The sequence below is a fragment of the Otolemur garnettii genome, unplaced genomic scaffold (assembly GCF_000181295.1).
Source record: "Otolemur garnettii isolate 467f Iridium unplaced genomic scaffold, OtoGar3 scaffold00005, whole genome shotgun sequence".
NCBI lineage: Eukaryota > Metazoa > Chordata > Mammalia > Primates > Galagidae > Otolemur > Otolemur garnettii.
This window is the reverse complement of record NW_003852400.1, coordinates 42,079,556-42,093,279: the sequence shown is the minus strand read 5'-3', so window position 1 is coordinate 42,093,279 and position 13,724 is coordinate 42,079,556. Positions and strand designations below refer to the sequence as shown.

General features: G+C 38.3%; 1 protein-coding gene across 1 annotated transcript in view; it reads right to left on the bottom strand.

Annotated features, from left to right (window-relative positions):
- The window catches only part of CDC20B (cell division cycle 20B), a 61,893-nt gene that overhangs the window by 11,615 nt on the left and 36,554 nt on the right, over positions 1 to 13,724 (bottom strand). The window contains exons 5-8 of the mRNA XM_012811440.1: positions 13,247 to 13,363; positions 6,693 to 6,889; positions 5,459 to 5,553; positions 2,905 to 3,130 (exon numbers count right to left, since the gene is read on the bottom strand). Coding sequence (XP_012666894.1) covers positions 2,905 to 3,130; positions 5,459 to 5,553; positions 6,693 to 6,889; positions 13,247 to 13,363 — 635 coding nt within the window. The remainder of the gene's footprint in view (positions 1 to 2,904; positions 3,131 to 5,458; positions 5,554 to 6,692; positions 6,890 to 13,246; positions 13,364 to 13,724) is intronic.

Genomic DNA, 13,724 nt, shown 5'->3' with positions numbered 1-13,724 from the left:
GATTGCATACCTGGAAAAAACCAGGGGCTCTTCTACAAAACTCTTAGAAGTGATCAAGGAATACAGCAGCATCTCAGGTTACAAAATCAACACTCATAAATCGGTAGCCTTTATATATACCAACAACAGTCAAGCTGAAAAAATAGTCAAGAACTCTATTCCATTTACAGTAGTGCCAAAGAAGATGAAATATCTGGGAGTTTTCTTATAAAGGATGTGAAAGACCTCTATAAAGAGAACAATGAAACTCTAAGAAAAGAAATAGCTGACAATGTTAACAAACGGAAAAACATACCATGCTCATGTCTGGGAAGAATTAACATTGTTAAAATGTCCATACTACCCAAAGCAATATATAATTTTAATGCAATCTCTATTTAAGTTCCATTGTCATACTTTAAAGATCTTGAAAAAATAATACTTCATTTTATATGGAATCAGAAAAAACCTCAAATAGCCAAGACATTATTCAGAAATAAAAACAAAGCAGGAGGAATCACGCTACTAGACATCAAACTATACTATAATTTGATAGTGATCACAACATCATAGTATTGCAACAAAAACAGAAAGGTAGACGTATGGAACAGAATAGAGAACCAAGAGATGAACTCAGCTACTTACCATTATATGATCTTTGACAAGCCAATTAAAAACATCAAGTGGGGAAAAGATTCCTTATTTAACAAATGGGCTGGGCGAACTAACTGGCGACCTGCAGAAGACTGAAACTGGATCCACACCTTTCACCACTAACTAAGACTGACTCTCACTGGATTAAAGATTTAAACTTAAGACATGAAACTATAAAAGTACTAGAAGAAAGTGTAGGGAAAACACTTGAAGAAATCAGCCTGGGTGAAAATTTTATGAAGAGGACCTCCCAGGCAATTGAAGCAACATCAAAAATACACTACTGGGACCTGATCCAATTAAAAAGCTTCTGCACAGCCAAAAGCACAGTAAGTAAAGCAAGTAGACAGCCCTCAGAATGGGAGAAGATACTTGCTGCTTATGTCTCCGACAAAGGTTTAATAACCAGAATCCACAGAGAACTCAAATGTATTAGCAAGAAGAGAACAAGTGATCCCCTCTCAGAGTGGGCAAGGGACTTGAAGAGAAACTTCTCTGAAGAAGACAGGTGCATGGCCTGCAAATATATGAAAAAAATGCTCACCATCCTTAATCATCAGAGAAATGCAAATTAAAACTACTTTCAGATATCATCTAACACCAGTAAGATTAGCCCTTATCACAAAATCCCAAAATCACAGAACTTCAGTTGGCCAAAGAGGGTTGATATCTTGAGTTCAAGAGCTCAAGACTAGCCTGGGCAACAAAGCAAGACCCCACCTCTATAAAAAATTTTAAAACTAGCCATGTGTGGTGGCACCTGCCTATAGTCACAGCTACTCAGGAAGCTGAGGCAGGAGGACTGCTAGAACCCAGGAGTTCATGCTATGATTGCACCAGTGCACTCCTGTCTAGGCAACAGAGCAAGACCCTACCTCAAGGTTTGGCGCCTGTGGCTCAAGTGGCTAAGGTGCCAGCCACATACACCCAAGGTGGCGGGTTTGAATCCAGCCCGGGCCCGCCAAACAACAATGACAGCTGCAGCCAAAAAATAGTCGGGCGTTGTGGTGGGCGCCTGTGGTCCCAGCTACTTGGGAGGCTGAGGCAGGAGACTCGCTTGAGCCCAGGAGTTGGAGGTTGCTCTGAGCTGTGATGCCAGGGCACTCTACCCAGGGGACAAGCTTGAGACTCTGTCTCAAAAAAAAAAAAAAAGACCCTACCTCAAAAAATTAAAAAAGGCAACTTGTTTTATTTGGATTGAGTTTTTCATCTATTTGTTTTGTTTTGCTTTGTTATGATTTTGTGCTTTGTTTGCAGACAGAATATTCTACATACATGTTTTTTCGAGTTTTTCCAAGTTATGAATAATGGGAATTTGGACCTAGCATCATTCTCAATGTCCTATAGACATTAAAAACCACATGTCAGGCACGAGGCAGTAGTGGCAATCATGACATATTCCACCCTCTATTACCAAACTCTGATAAATTTGGTTATAGTTTTAAGTTAGGACCCTTTGTTTTATTCTATGAGTGATAAATATTCTGGGACTACATTGAGGTTAAGACATACATCTTTGATAAAGACCTCCAAGAAGGAAAGAATGGATATTTTTTTCTTTTTTTGGCTAGGAATAAGAATTTAAAATTCAGAGAAATAAGTAAGTATGTAACACGTGGTGGACCACTGGTCTACCTGCACAGCACCCGTCTTCCTTCTGGCAATGGATCTCTTTTATGGGTGTGAGCTTATGACCCAGGCCCATCAGTGTGCCCATCCTCCTACCTAAAATTACCAACCAAGAGATGAAAATATAACCAAAGGCAGACCAGAATCCTCTCCGGCACTCTTCCACTAGAGGTATAAGGAAAGATGATTTTCTATCCAGCCCCTATCTAAAAGAATCTGAAGCTGCCAAGAGCCATTTTGTCTACAAAATGAAATCTGAAGGAAGAATGAAACTGAACAGAGACAAGCAGAGCCAAGAGCTAAAAAGTTGGGCTTAGATAATATTATTCAAGGCCCTAGATCTAGGCAATATTTTAAAACAGCTGTACGTACCCAAGACTTCACAGTTACATGAAAAAATAAGTTTACTTTCTTGCTTAAATTCAAGCTTGACTTTTGTTTCAATCACCCACAACCAAAAACATTTGACAGGAGGGGTGTTTAAACAGGGTTGTCTTTCAGGACAGTGATGACGAAATCCAAAACAAATTTAGGAGGAAGAAAATTCTCGAAATGTTGGCTTAATAGTTTTCATTTTTTATGTGAAAGATATTCAGTGGCCTGTGAGTGAAAGGAATCCTTGGAAGCTGCAGGATTTCTTACCTTGACTGCTGTAGATTGGGGGATGACTTTTAGTGGTTGGCTCTTTGTGCTGGCCCCTGGATCGTGGGACCACAAAGACAGCAGTCCGTCGCTACAGCCACTGGAAAGCAGCCTGCCATCTGGTGACCACTTCAGAGAACACACAGCTTGCTTGTGGCACAGCGTTCCAACGTGGTGCTGGGCAGCCCGAACATCATGATGATAAACACGCCCCAGCCTGGACCCACTGCATGGGAGGGAGAAAGGCAGGTTTGCATGACAGAAAAAGTGAGCCCTATTACCACATAAGCATTCAAAACCCTGGAGGAAAGCATAGTTCAAAGTAAAACTACTGAAGATCCCTTAGGACAGATTCAAAGCACAGTGGAAATTCCTTAAGTTAATACAAATGGAGTATTCTGCCCTGGCGGTTCTTTTCACAAGTAAATGGATCTTTTAGCAGAGTTTCAAATTTCAAAAAAATATCCACTGATAGATATTTCTAATAATGTTAATATGATGCCATAGAAAAGATAAATTTCCATGATTACCAGATTTTCCCAGGTAATAGTTTATATACAGGACCTAGGAAATAGTACTTTTCTGCAACTCAGAACATTTCAGATTATCTCAGTGAAATGGTTTTAGTATATATTTACAGTAAAATGCTAGACTTAGAAAATTATTTCCTTTTTCTAATAGGTAGGTTCCTATTAATCTATAGCCCTACTCTTAGTTTAGCTAATGTTACTACATTAAAATGTAAAAGAAAGACGAGGCAAGGAGGCTTACACCTGTAATCCCAGCACTCTGGGAGGCTGAAGCGGGTGGATTGCTGAGCTCAGACCAGCCTGAGCAAGAGCTTGACCCATCTCTAAAAATAGCTGGGTGTTGTGGCAGGTGCCTATAGTCCCAACTACTTGGGAGGCTGAGGCAAGAGAATTGCTTGAGCTCAAGAGTTTGAGGTTGCTGTGAGCTGTGACGCTATGGCACTCTACTGAGGGTGAACAAAATGTAATTCTGTCTCAAAAAAAGAAAAAAAAAATTGGGCGGCGCCTGTGGCTCAAGGAGTAGGGCGCCAGCCTCATATACCGGACATGGCGGGTTCAAACCCAGCCCCAGCAAAAAACTGCAAAAATATATATTTTTTTATATATTTATATAAAATTTTTATATAAAAAATATATGTATATATAAGAACTTTAAAACTAACTGAATGTCACAGCAAACTGCACTATGATTCAAAATCAGTGGATAATGTCTCTACTCACTGCCAGGGATTTTGATCTGAACAATCATAAAGATCATATCTCATTTTTAAAATAATGAACTCTGTCTAAACTACAATTATTTATAAAATTTCTCAAATTCCAGTGTTGTATTTTTAAAAACTATGTGGGTACAATGCTGAATAGCATTCTGATTAACAATATATGCTCTGGAGCCAGACCACCTGGGTTCACACCTTTACTCTGTCCCTCACTAGCCACGTGACCTTAGTTATGGTCTCAGTTTACTTGTCTTAAAAAAATTGGGGATTAGACACTACCTTATAGTGTTATTACTTGGATTGAAACAAGATTTCACACATAAAGAAGATAGCACAGTGCCTGGGACAAAGTCTAAAAATGTTAGTGGCTATTATCACAAGAAAGGATCTGTTTATTCCTCAGGGATAATGAAATTAAACTTTAAAAGTGAAGATTATAAAAGGAACATGAGTAAGTACAGAATTACCTTGACTGTAACCACTAAGTGGTTCCAAGTTTGGCCTATAATCACAAGGTATTAAAGTCTCAAATTTACATCTGAGTTATTTAAAGAAATTGTAAAAGGCCTTGGAATTGATCTAACTTAAATCAACTTTAAGAACTACAGTACAAAGATAAATGGCTATTATTAAAAAGCAATATATATTTAGACCAACTACATAGGATCATAGGAATAAATCACTTGGTTTTTCTGGTTAAAACGAAGCAGTTAAACTAAATCAGTAGTTCTCAAAGTGATGCATCATCAGCATCACCTAGAAAATTAGAAATACAAATTATCAGGCTCCCAGAAATTCCTAAAGTGAGGCCAGCAAGCTGTGCTTCTTGGAGCTCTGCAGGTGATTCTGATGCATGTTCAAGTCTGAGAACCACCAAACAGGTTGGTTCCTTCCGGCTCTAACCTCTGTGGGTCTGTAAATTGGAAACATGCCCCAGGAAGCTTACCATATCCCATAGCATTGACAATAATAGTAATAAATGCTTGACTTCAGCAAAACATCCCTCTAGCCTGTATTACTTGGTACAGAGAAACTTTTCACTTGAAGAGAATTTCACCTTTTATTTGAATGATTTACTGAATCTTGTGCTGAAGTCACATGAGCCACCATAGTAGGTGTGGCCACCAGCACACTTAGATCCCCAGCAGATCTGAGCACTGAGGGCTTAGGATCATACTGATACTGAGGCTAGTGCCCTGTTTTGTTTTATTATGTTTGGGTTTTAAATATTATGGTTCTGTTCAGTCAGGCCCCACAATCAATTGAGAATACAAACATAATTATCTCCAATAAGATGCTTCTTACCTGCTGAGGATACAGTGATTCCAGCTCAGAGCCCCCACTACGGATAAATGACCGAGCATATTTCTCAGCCGCTTTTTAGTTACCACATCCCATAACTGAAAAAATGAACAAGCAGAGTTATGTAGCATTGGCATTTTCACAGCCCCCTGTGTTCTCAGAGGCCTGAGAGCCAAATAGTTGACACTATCGGTTTTCGCAGTAAATGAAAACGCAGCGCTTTTAACCAGCAGCTCTCAGCGCTGACTGCATACTGGGATCACCTGGGGAGTTGGTAAAACACCACAGATGTTAGCCACACTGACTTAGTTGTTGGAGTAAAGCCTGGGGATATAGCGTTTATTTTAAAGCTCCCCGGGTGAATTCAATGTGCAGCCAAGAGTTGAGAATCATTACCACACTTCTGGCTCCTTCTAAATTGTGGGAATTCCAAACCTGGAAATCAACCTATAATTAGAAATATATAAATAAATATATTAATAAAACTGGGGTGTCTGGACTCTTCCCAAAGAAATTCTGCTTACTGCTAAGAGATTCCTTTCCTATAGGTACAGATGATATTCAGACCCATATAGAAAATGACAACTTTAGTGTAAGAAGAAATCATGACATAACCTTACAGCAGCCAGTCATTACAGAGAAGAGGAAGTATTAAGAGCTATCTGTGTCCCTCCTAAGTCATCTAGCACATGGGCAATATTGTCACCACTGCTAACAACAACAACAATAATAATGTCTGACAAATTAGATTGATGGAAACGTGATAAATCCCCACCTCAGAAAGCCTATCAGAAAAAAGAATTCACTCATTTTCTATAACTCTACTCCTGATCATGGCATCACATGAGAAAGGAGAACTGGAAAGGTATCTTCCTCTCTTTAAAGTCCCCGAATTGAAGAGGGTCCTTATCTAACAAAAGCAATTAATATAACCTGCTTCTGTGTAAATCCTCAACAATAAATAAATAAAGTCCCCCAATGGGAAATTCTATAAGCTCAACTTTGGTTTGAGAAAAAAGATTTTTTAAAAAAAGAAAAGAAAGATCGTGGGGAAAACTAAGCAGATTGTCCTTAAGTTCTCAGTAAGTACCATTCAAAAAACCAGAAGGTATCTCTTCCCCCCAGAGCGTTAAGTGCCACACCTAACCTGGTCTGTTTCTCCCTAACCTGGTAATAAAAGTAAACTCTAGTTTGTCTAATAACCACACAGTGAACATGGGAGAAAATCACCTCATACCTGCACTTCTCCCTCGCTGGTGCCAACTGCCAGGCAAGCTCCATCTTTCATCCAGGACACAGAAGACACATAATTACAAGTGGAACCTAAGTCTATGTTTTCAATCCTGTCATGGTCCTCCCCATTCCAGATGTACACAGCAGATCCCAGGGCTATAGCAACAAGATTCTGAAGGCTCCAGTCTAGGATATTCAGATCTGCAAGGAAAGCACTTCAAATGAGGGGATGACACAACCAAATAAGAACATTTTTAAGTAAACAACTTTATTTATAGGTAGAAGGTCACTTGAAAAACAGAAACATGGATCCAAGCAGATCACTGGAAGTTCAAAAACGAAAAGCAGAGCCAGGAGCAGTGACTCACACCTGTAATGCCAGCACTCTGGGAGGCCAAGGTGGCAGATAGCTTAAAATTAGGAGTTTGAGAGCAACCTGAACAAGAGTGAGATCCTATCTCTACTAAAAATAGAACAAACTCGCTGAGCACAATGGTGGGCGCCTATAGACCCAGCTACTTAGGAGGCTGAGGCAAGAGGATGGCTCAAGCCCAAAAGAGTTTGAGATTGTTGTGAGCTATGACACCAGGCTACTCTAACCAGGGCAACAGAGTGAGATTCTGTCTCAAAAAAAAAAAAAGAAAAGAAAAGTGGAATAGAATCTAGTGTCAAGATTTACAGGTTAATAAGCAATAATGCTTATTTATCATTTATGCCCAAATATACTGATTTAGAGGCATTTGAAGAACTTAGCAGATTAATCTATCATCATTTGTACACATGGACTTCATCTAAGAAATCAATAAAGTTGAAAGTATATAATTCTTATGGAGAATATTCTTCTTATGGAAAGTATATAATTGAAAGTATATAATTCTTCATCCTTAGACCTAGGATATCTAAGAGATGCCACCACCATATCTAACCAAACACCACCCAACTAGAATATATCTAGAGAGGTAGTGACTTACTTATTATACTTAGAAATTCTCAGCAGTATTCTCTAGCTTCTACTAAGAACACTTTGGCAGCTAAGAAAAACCATGTTTGGGTGATCACTTATTAAAGTTGCATACCAATGGAGGGGTGCGGGACAGCTGGACAGTTAGTTTTTATATGTCCCTGACCCCCCCATCATTAGTGACTATTAAAATACACCCTTTTTTATTTTTTAAATAAACCAGGTCTCACTCTGTCACCCAAATTGGTGTGTAGTAGTTGAGTACAGCTCACTGCAACCTGGAACTCCTGGACATAAGCAATCCTCCTGCCTCAGTCCCTCTGCTGAGACTACAGGCATGCACCATTATGACTGATTAATTACTTTTAGAAACATGGTCTCACTATGTTACCCAGGCTGGTTTTGAATTCTGGGCCACAAGGGATCCTCTTACCTTGGCCTCCGAAAGTGCTAGGATTATAGGCATGAGCCACCATGCCTGGCCCCCTATTTTATTTCTTTCTTTGTATTTCTTTTAAATTTTTATTAAATCATAACTATATATATTTATGGGGTATAATGTGATGATATGATATACAATATGGAATGTTTAAATCAAACTAATTAACATAACAATTACCTCACTTACTTATCTTTGTGGTAAGACATTTATAACATACTCTTAGTTGTTTTGAAATGTACCCTTGCATTGTGCACATTAGGTTAGATCCCGCCAAATACCTTCCCTTCTACTCCCACTCCCCCCTCCTCCTTCCTCTCCTCCTTCTCCTCTCTTTCTTTCTAGACTATCTTTGTGTTTTAGCATTCATCTGAATAGGTAAGTATATCTATTTTGGTTTCATAATAGTATTGAGTGCATTTTTTTTCCATTCTTTTTTTTTTTTGAGACAGAGTGTCCCAATGTTACCCTCAGTAGAGTACTGTAGCATCACAGCTCACAGCAACCTCAAACTCTTAGCCTTACACAGTTCTCTTGCCTCAGCCTCCCAAGTAGCTGGAACTACAGGCACCCACCACAATCCCCGGCTATTGTACATCATAGTTGTCATTGTTGTTTAGCAGGCCCTGACCAGGGTTGAACCTACCAGCCCCAATATACATGTCCAGCACCCTAACCACTGAGCTACAGGCACCAAGACTTTTTTTTCCACTCTTGAGATACTTTACTGAGAAGACTCTGTTCTAGCTCCATCCACATAAACATAAAAGATGTAAAGTCTCACTCTTTTATGACTGCATAGTATTCCATGGTATACATATACATAGTATTCTATGGACAATTTCTTTATCCATTCATGAGTTGATAGGCATTTAGGCTGCTTCCATGACTTGGCTATTGTGAACTGAGCTGCAATAAACATTTTGGTGCAAATGTCTTTATTGTGAAATGATTTTTGTTCATCTAGGTAGGTATCTAGTAATAATATTGTGGGATCAAATGGTAGTTCAAGTTTAATCTCTTGATAATTCTCCATACTTCTTTCCAGAGGGGCTGTTTTCTTTGCAGTTCCATCAGCAGTGTAGAAGTGTTTCTTTCTCACCATATCCACACCAACATCTGCAGTTTGGGGATTTTGTAATGTGGGCTAATCTTACTGGGGTTAGATGATATCTAATGGTGTTGACTTGGTGGTTTTGATTTACAATTCTCTGATAATTAAAGATGATGAGAATTTTTTCATATGTTTGTAGGTCATGCACCTGTCATCTTCAGAGAAGTTTCTGTTCAAGTCTCTTGCCCACAAAGAAATGGGGTAGTTTGTTCTTTTCTTATTGATTACTTTGAGTTCTCTGAGGATTCTAGTTTTCAGACCTTTGTCAGAAACATAACCTGCAAAAATCTTCTCCCATTCTGAAGCCTTTCTGTTTGCTTTACTTACAGTGCCCTTAGCCATGCAGAAGCTTTGTAGCTTCATCAGCCTGTTTTATTTCTTATCAAATAGAAACTCCTATGCTGATTTACATACATTAATACAAAACTATGATGCACACCAGTTCCACTAGAGTGGTTTAAACCCCTACAGTACATCCCTCCCACTGATATCAACTATAAACTTGGAGAAAATATAAAAAACAAACACCTGAAGATCCTGAACAGCAAGCAAAAACAGGTAAACTCAGTATGTTAGTCAAAACCTAGAGAAGCAACCTGCCCAGGGGTGAATTTCCGCCCTTTTTCTCATATGCCCTGAAGGCAGTGATGGAGTAGCACCTGCAGCTAAGACTCTGACAGAGAAGACACCATCTTCCTGGTCAAAGGAACCAAACAAAGGAGGCTGAGATGGCCAGTGTGTGGGGAAGTCCTGGAGAGGAGAGAGTCACTGGAAGGAATCCTCTGACTATGAGTATACTCACATGCATCAAAGCCTTACCCTTAAATAATCTAGGTGCAGAGGAGACTAAAATTAACCTAGCAAAGGCTTTATGAACTGCACTGAAATTTTAATCAGCTATACAAGTCTCAGCCTAGATTCTGAAAAATATATGAGGATCAGACCAAACCAGTAGAATCAAAGCTTAAAAAACTGGCCTATGCCACGGCACTCTACTGAGGGCAACAAAGTGAGACTCTATCTCTTAAAAAAAAAAACTGGTCTACAATTTAAAACAGCACAAAACTTACTAAATGATCCTAACTAGGAAAAAAAAATCAACATTTTCCATACGACTCCATGAATACAATATAACATCTACAAAGTTCAGGCCATGATTCAAAATTACTAAACAAATGGAAAGGGAAAATATGATGAATGAAAATCTCAAGATGACCTTATAGAAATTATCAAAGACTTCAAAGCAGCTATTATATTTTCTGAGACAAAGAAAAACACACTTGAATGAATGAAAAAACATGAAACTTTGGCAGAGAAATTGAAAAATGAAACTGTTTTCCATATAAAGAAAATAGGAATTGTAAAACAAAACTCTAAAATAGAAATAGAAGCTATAAAAACCATAAAATGGAAACTTCAAAACAGAAAAACATAATATCTGAAAAATTCCTTAGATGGGTTCAATAGCAGAATGAAAATGATAGAGAAAAGAGAGAGTGAACTGGAATATAGTTCAACAGAAATGAACCAATATGAAAAAATGAAGGAAAAACATTTTTTTAAACATGAAGACTCAAGGACTTATAGAGTAATATCCAAGATCTAATACACATATAATTGGAGTTAGGTCTTAGAAGCAGGGGAACAAGTTTTCAAATGATCGTGGAGTACTCAACAGAAATTCTGAGGCCAGAGTGAATTGAACATCTTTAAAATGCTTTTTTTTAAAAAAGAACTCTATATCCAGAAAAAAAAAATTATGAAATGGCAGATGAAAAATCTAAGAGAAGTCTTTGCCAACAGACCTGCAGATTTATAAGAAATGCTAAAGGAATCTCTTCAGGCTAAAGGGAAATCATATGAGAGGAAAACTTGGATCTTCAGGAATAAAGAAAAATATTGGAATTGGTAAATATTCAGGGAAATATAAAGGACCATTTTCCCTTCTTAAGCTATTTAAAATACTCTCAAAGCTTTACTTTTTTTAATTTATTTTTTTTAGATAGAGTCTTAAGCTGTCACCGTGAGTAGAGTACTATGGCATCATAGCTCACAGCAATCTTCAACTCAGGATCAAGCGATCCTCTTGCCTCAGTTTTTCTCTTTTTAGTAGAGACAGCATCTCACTTTTGCTCAGACTGGTTTCAAACTTGTGAGCTCAAGCAGTCCACCCGCCGTGGCCTCCCAAAGTGCTAGTATTACAGGCGTGAGCCACCATGCCCAGCCCCAAGTTTTACTTTTTAAGGTAAAATTTATAAGAGTGTTTCCAATGTATGTAGACTGATGTAAAACACCTGACAACTACAGTAACCTATGAAACATCTGGGGAGTTGGGGAGACCCATGTGATTGCAAGATTTTTATATATTGTGTGAAGTGTGCAATAGCAACCCTAAGTGGACATAGAAAGTTTAAATTACATTGTAAACCCCAGAGCAGTGGTTCTCAACCTTCCTAATTGCCACAACCCTTTAATACAGTTCCTCATGTTGTGGTGACCCCCACCACAGAGCCAGACTCCTTCCCTCTGCTCCTCTCTCCCTCATCCAGAGAGTTCACACTAGTCCTGGTTTCAACTTCAATCGTCTAACCTACACACCAGTCCATCCTCTTTTTCAACTACCAGCTTCATTTCTATTGACCTGCCAAGCCTATTCTGTATCTCACTGTCTCCTGTACGGTAATATTCCAAGAATAGTCTTCCTTCCCCAAACCACCTCTCCTGCCAACCTATGTTCCCAATGACATCACCTTCCTCCTGCCTCAAAAACTTGGAATAATCTTAAATTCATTTCTCATTCCAGATATTTTTCCTTATAAAGGGGGAGAAAGCTCTTACTCTTAGAAAGTGTATTTCTCCTTAATGCATTCTGCATATTCTGCCATGAATTTTCCTTTTATGTTTCTCTTAGCCAACAACTCCAAGATAAATCTAAATTTCTACACCTGATCTTCCAAACGGCCAAGAAGCAATATAAATCTCAATTTCTAAATTTGAATTTTTCCATAATCTGTATCAACCTATTTTTTTTACCAGTTCCCAATGTATCCTCTTCATTGCCATCAATTATCATTCATTACCAACATCTTGTCTTACTCTGACTGGAATAACAAAAATGGTCTTTCTGAGTGGCACCTGTGGCTCAAAAGAGTAGAGCACCGGCCCCAGAGGTGGTGGGTTCAAACCCAGCCCCGGCCAAAAACAACAACAAAAAATGGTCTTTCTTCTCCTGTCCACCCCTACCCCCAAGTCTTACCAATCTTTCAAGACCCAGTTTAAATCTGAATATCTCCAAGAAGTCTTTCCGGATGACCCCAGAGTTCACTTGTGGTCTTCAACACACTCTATTCCCCATAATCCATAATTTATATTCTACACTGGCATGTTGGTATTGGCTCCGTGTGAGTTGTCCTGTCTTCCAAACTAGATTACAAGTTAGGCACATAATAAGCATAGCCAATGTAGTTGTTTGATTCAATTTACCCCCATTTAAAATATGTATGTTAGAAGGGAGGGGGTAATGGGTGGAGGGAGGGAGTTTGGAGGGATTACTTCTGAGGTTTACCTTATAGGGGTACAGGTGAATCTTTCTAAGAGTAGAATGTGAATGTTTTAAAGCAATAACTGAGAAAATGACATGAAGGCTGTGTTGACCAGTTGATGGAAGTATTTCAGATTGCATGTGAAAATCCCACACTGTACCCCAGAAGTGCATTAATGTACATAGTTACCGTTCAATAAAAAAAAAAGAAAAAAAAAAATATGTATGTTAGAATAGGCCACTGTTAGTACAGTTCATTCCAATACATTAACACAAAATGTATATTTCTCACACCATACCAACATTAACAGTACTCATTCCTGAAAATGAAAGTTGCACAAGGAAAAACCAACTATATTAATCATTTTTGCACGGTGCACCATCTGGACATGAATCACGAGGACCATCTGGTTCTTCCATAATCAAATGTCAAGTTTATGCCAGAGTACAGGATGCATTTTGTCATTTCAACTTTTCAATTCACAATCTAAATCATAACTTACAGTAGTCATTTCGAAGACCAGTAAGATGAATCTTCACCTCTGGTTGGGTCTTGGAATACTTTACATCATTGAACCTTTTAAAATAGAAGGATTCCTCTCTGACTCCATTTCTGCAGCCTACAAGAAACAAATACTTCTACACATTTCTATGATCCTGAAAATATAATATTTATCCTGTGAGTATTTAAAAATAGCATTAACTTATAAAGATTAATTACATGGGGAAAAAAGTAGTCATCATGATATGTGTACAACTATAGTACCAAAAGCAGAAGAAGAAAGGGAATGAGAACACACTAGTATTTAAACAGAAATATTGAAAACTTTATTCAATGGCTCATTCTCATAAAAAGCACATGAATGCCAGATCTAACCATAGATGGCAGACCTTGTGGGAAGCATGCAGAGATACTATGTGATGTTTTGAATATTTATTCTCCATTTGAGATCTTAAAACCAAAGCAAATTGCATATCATA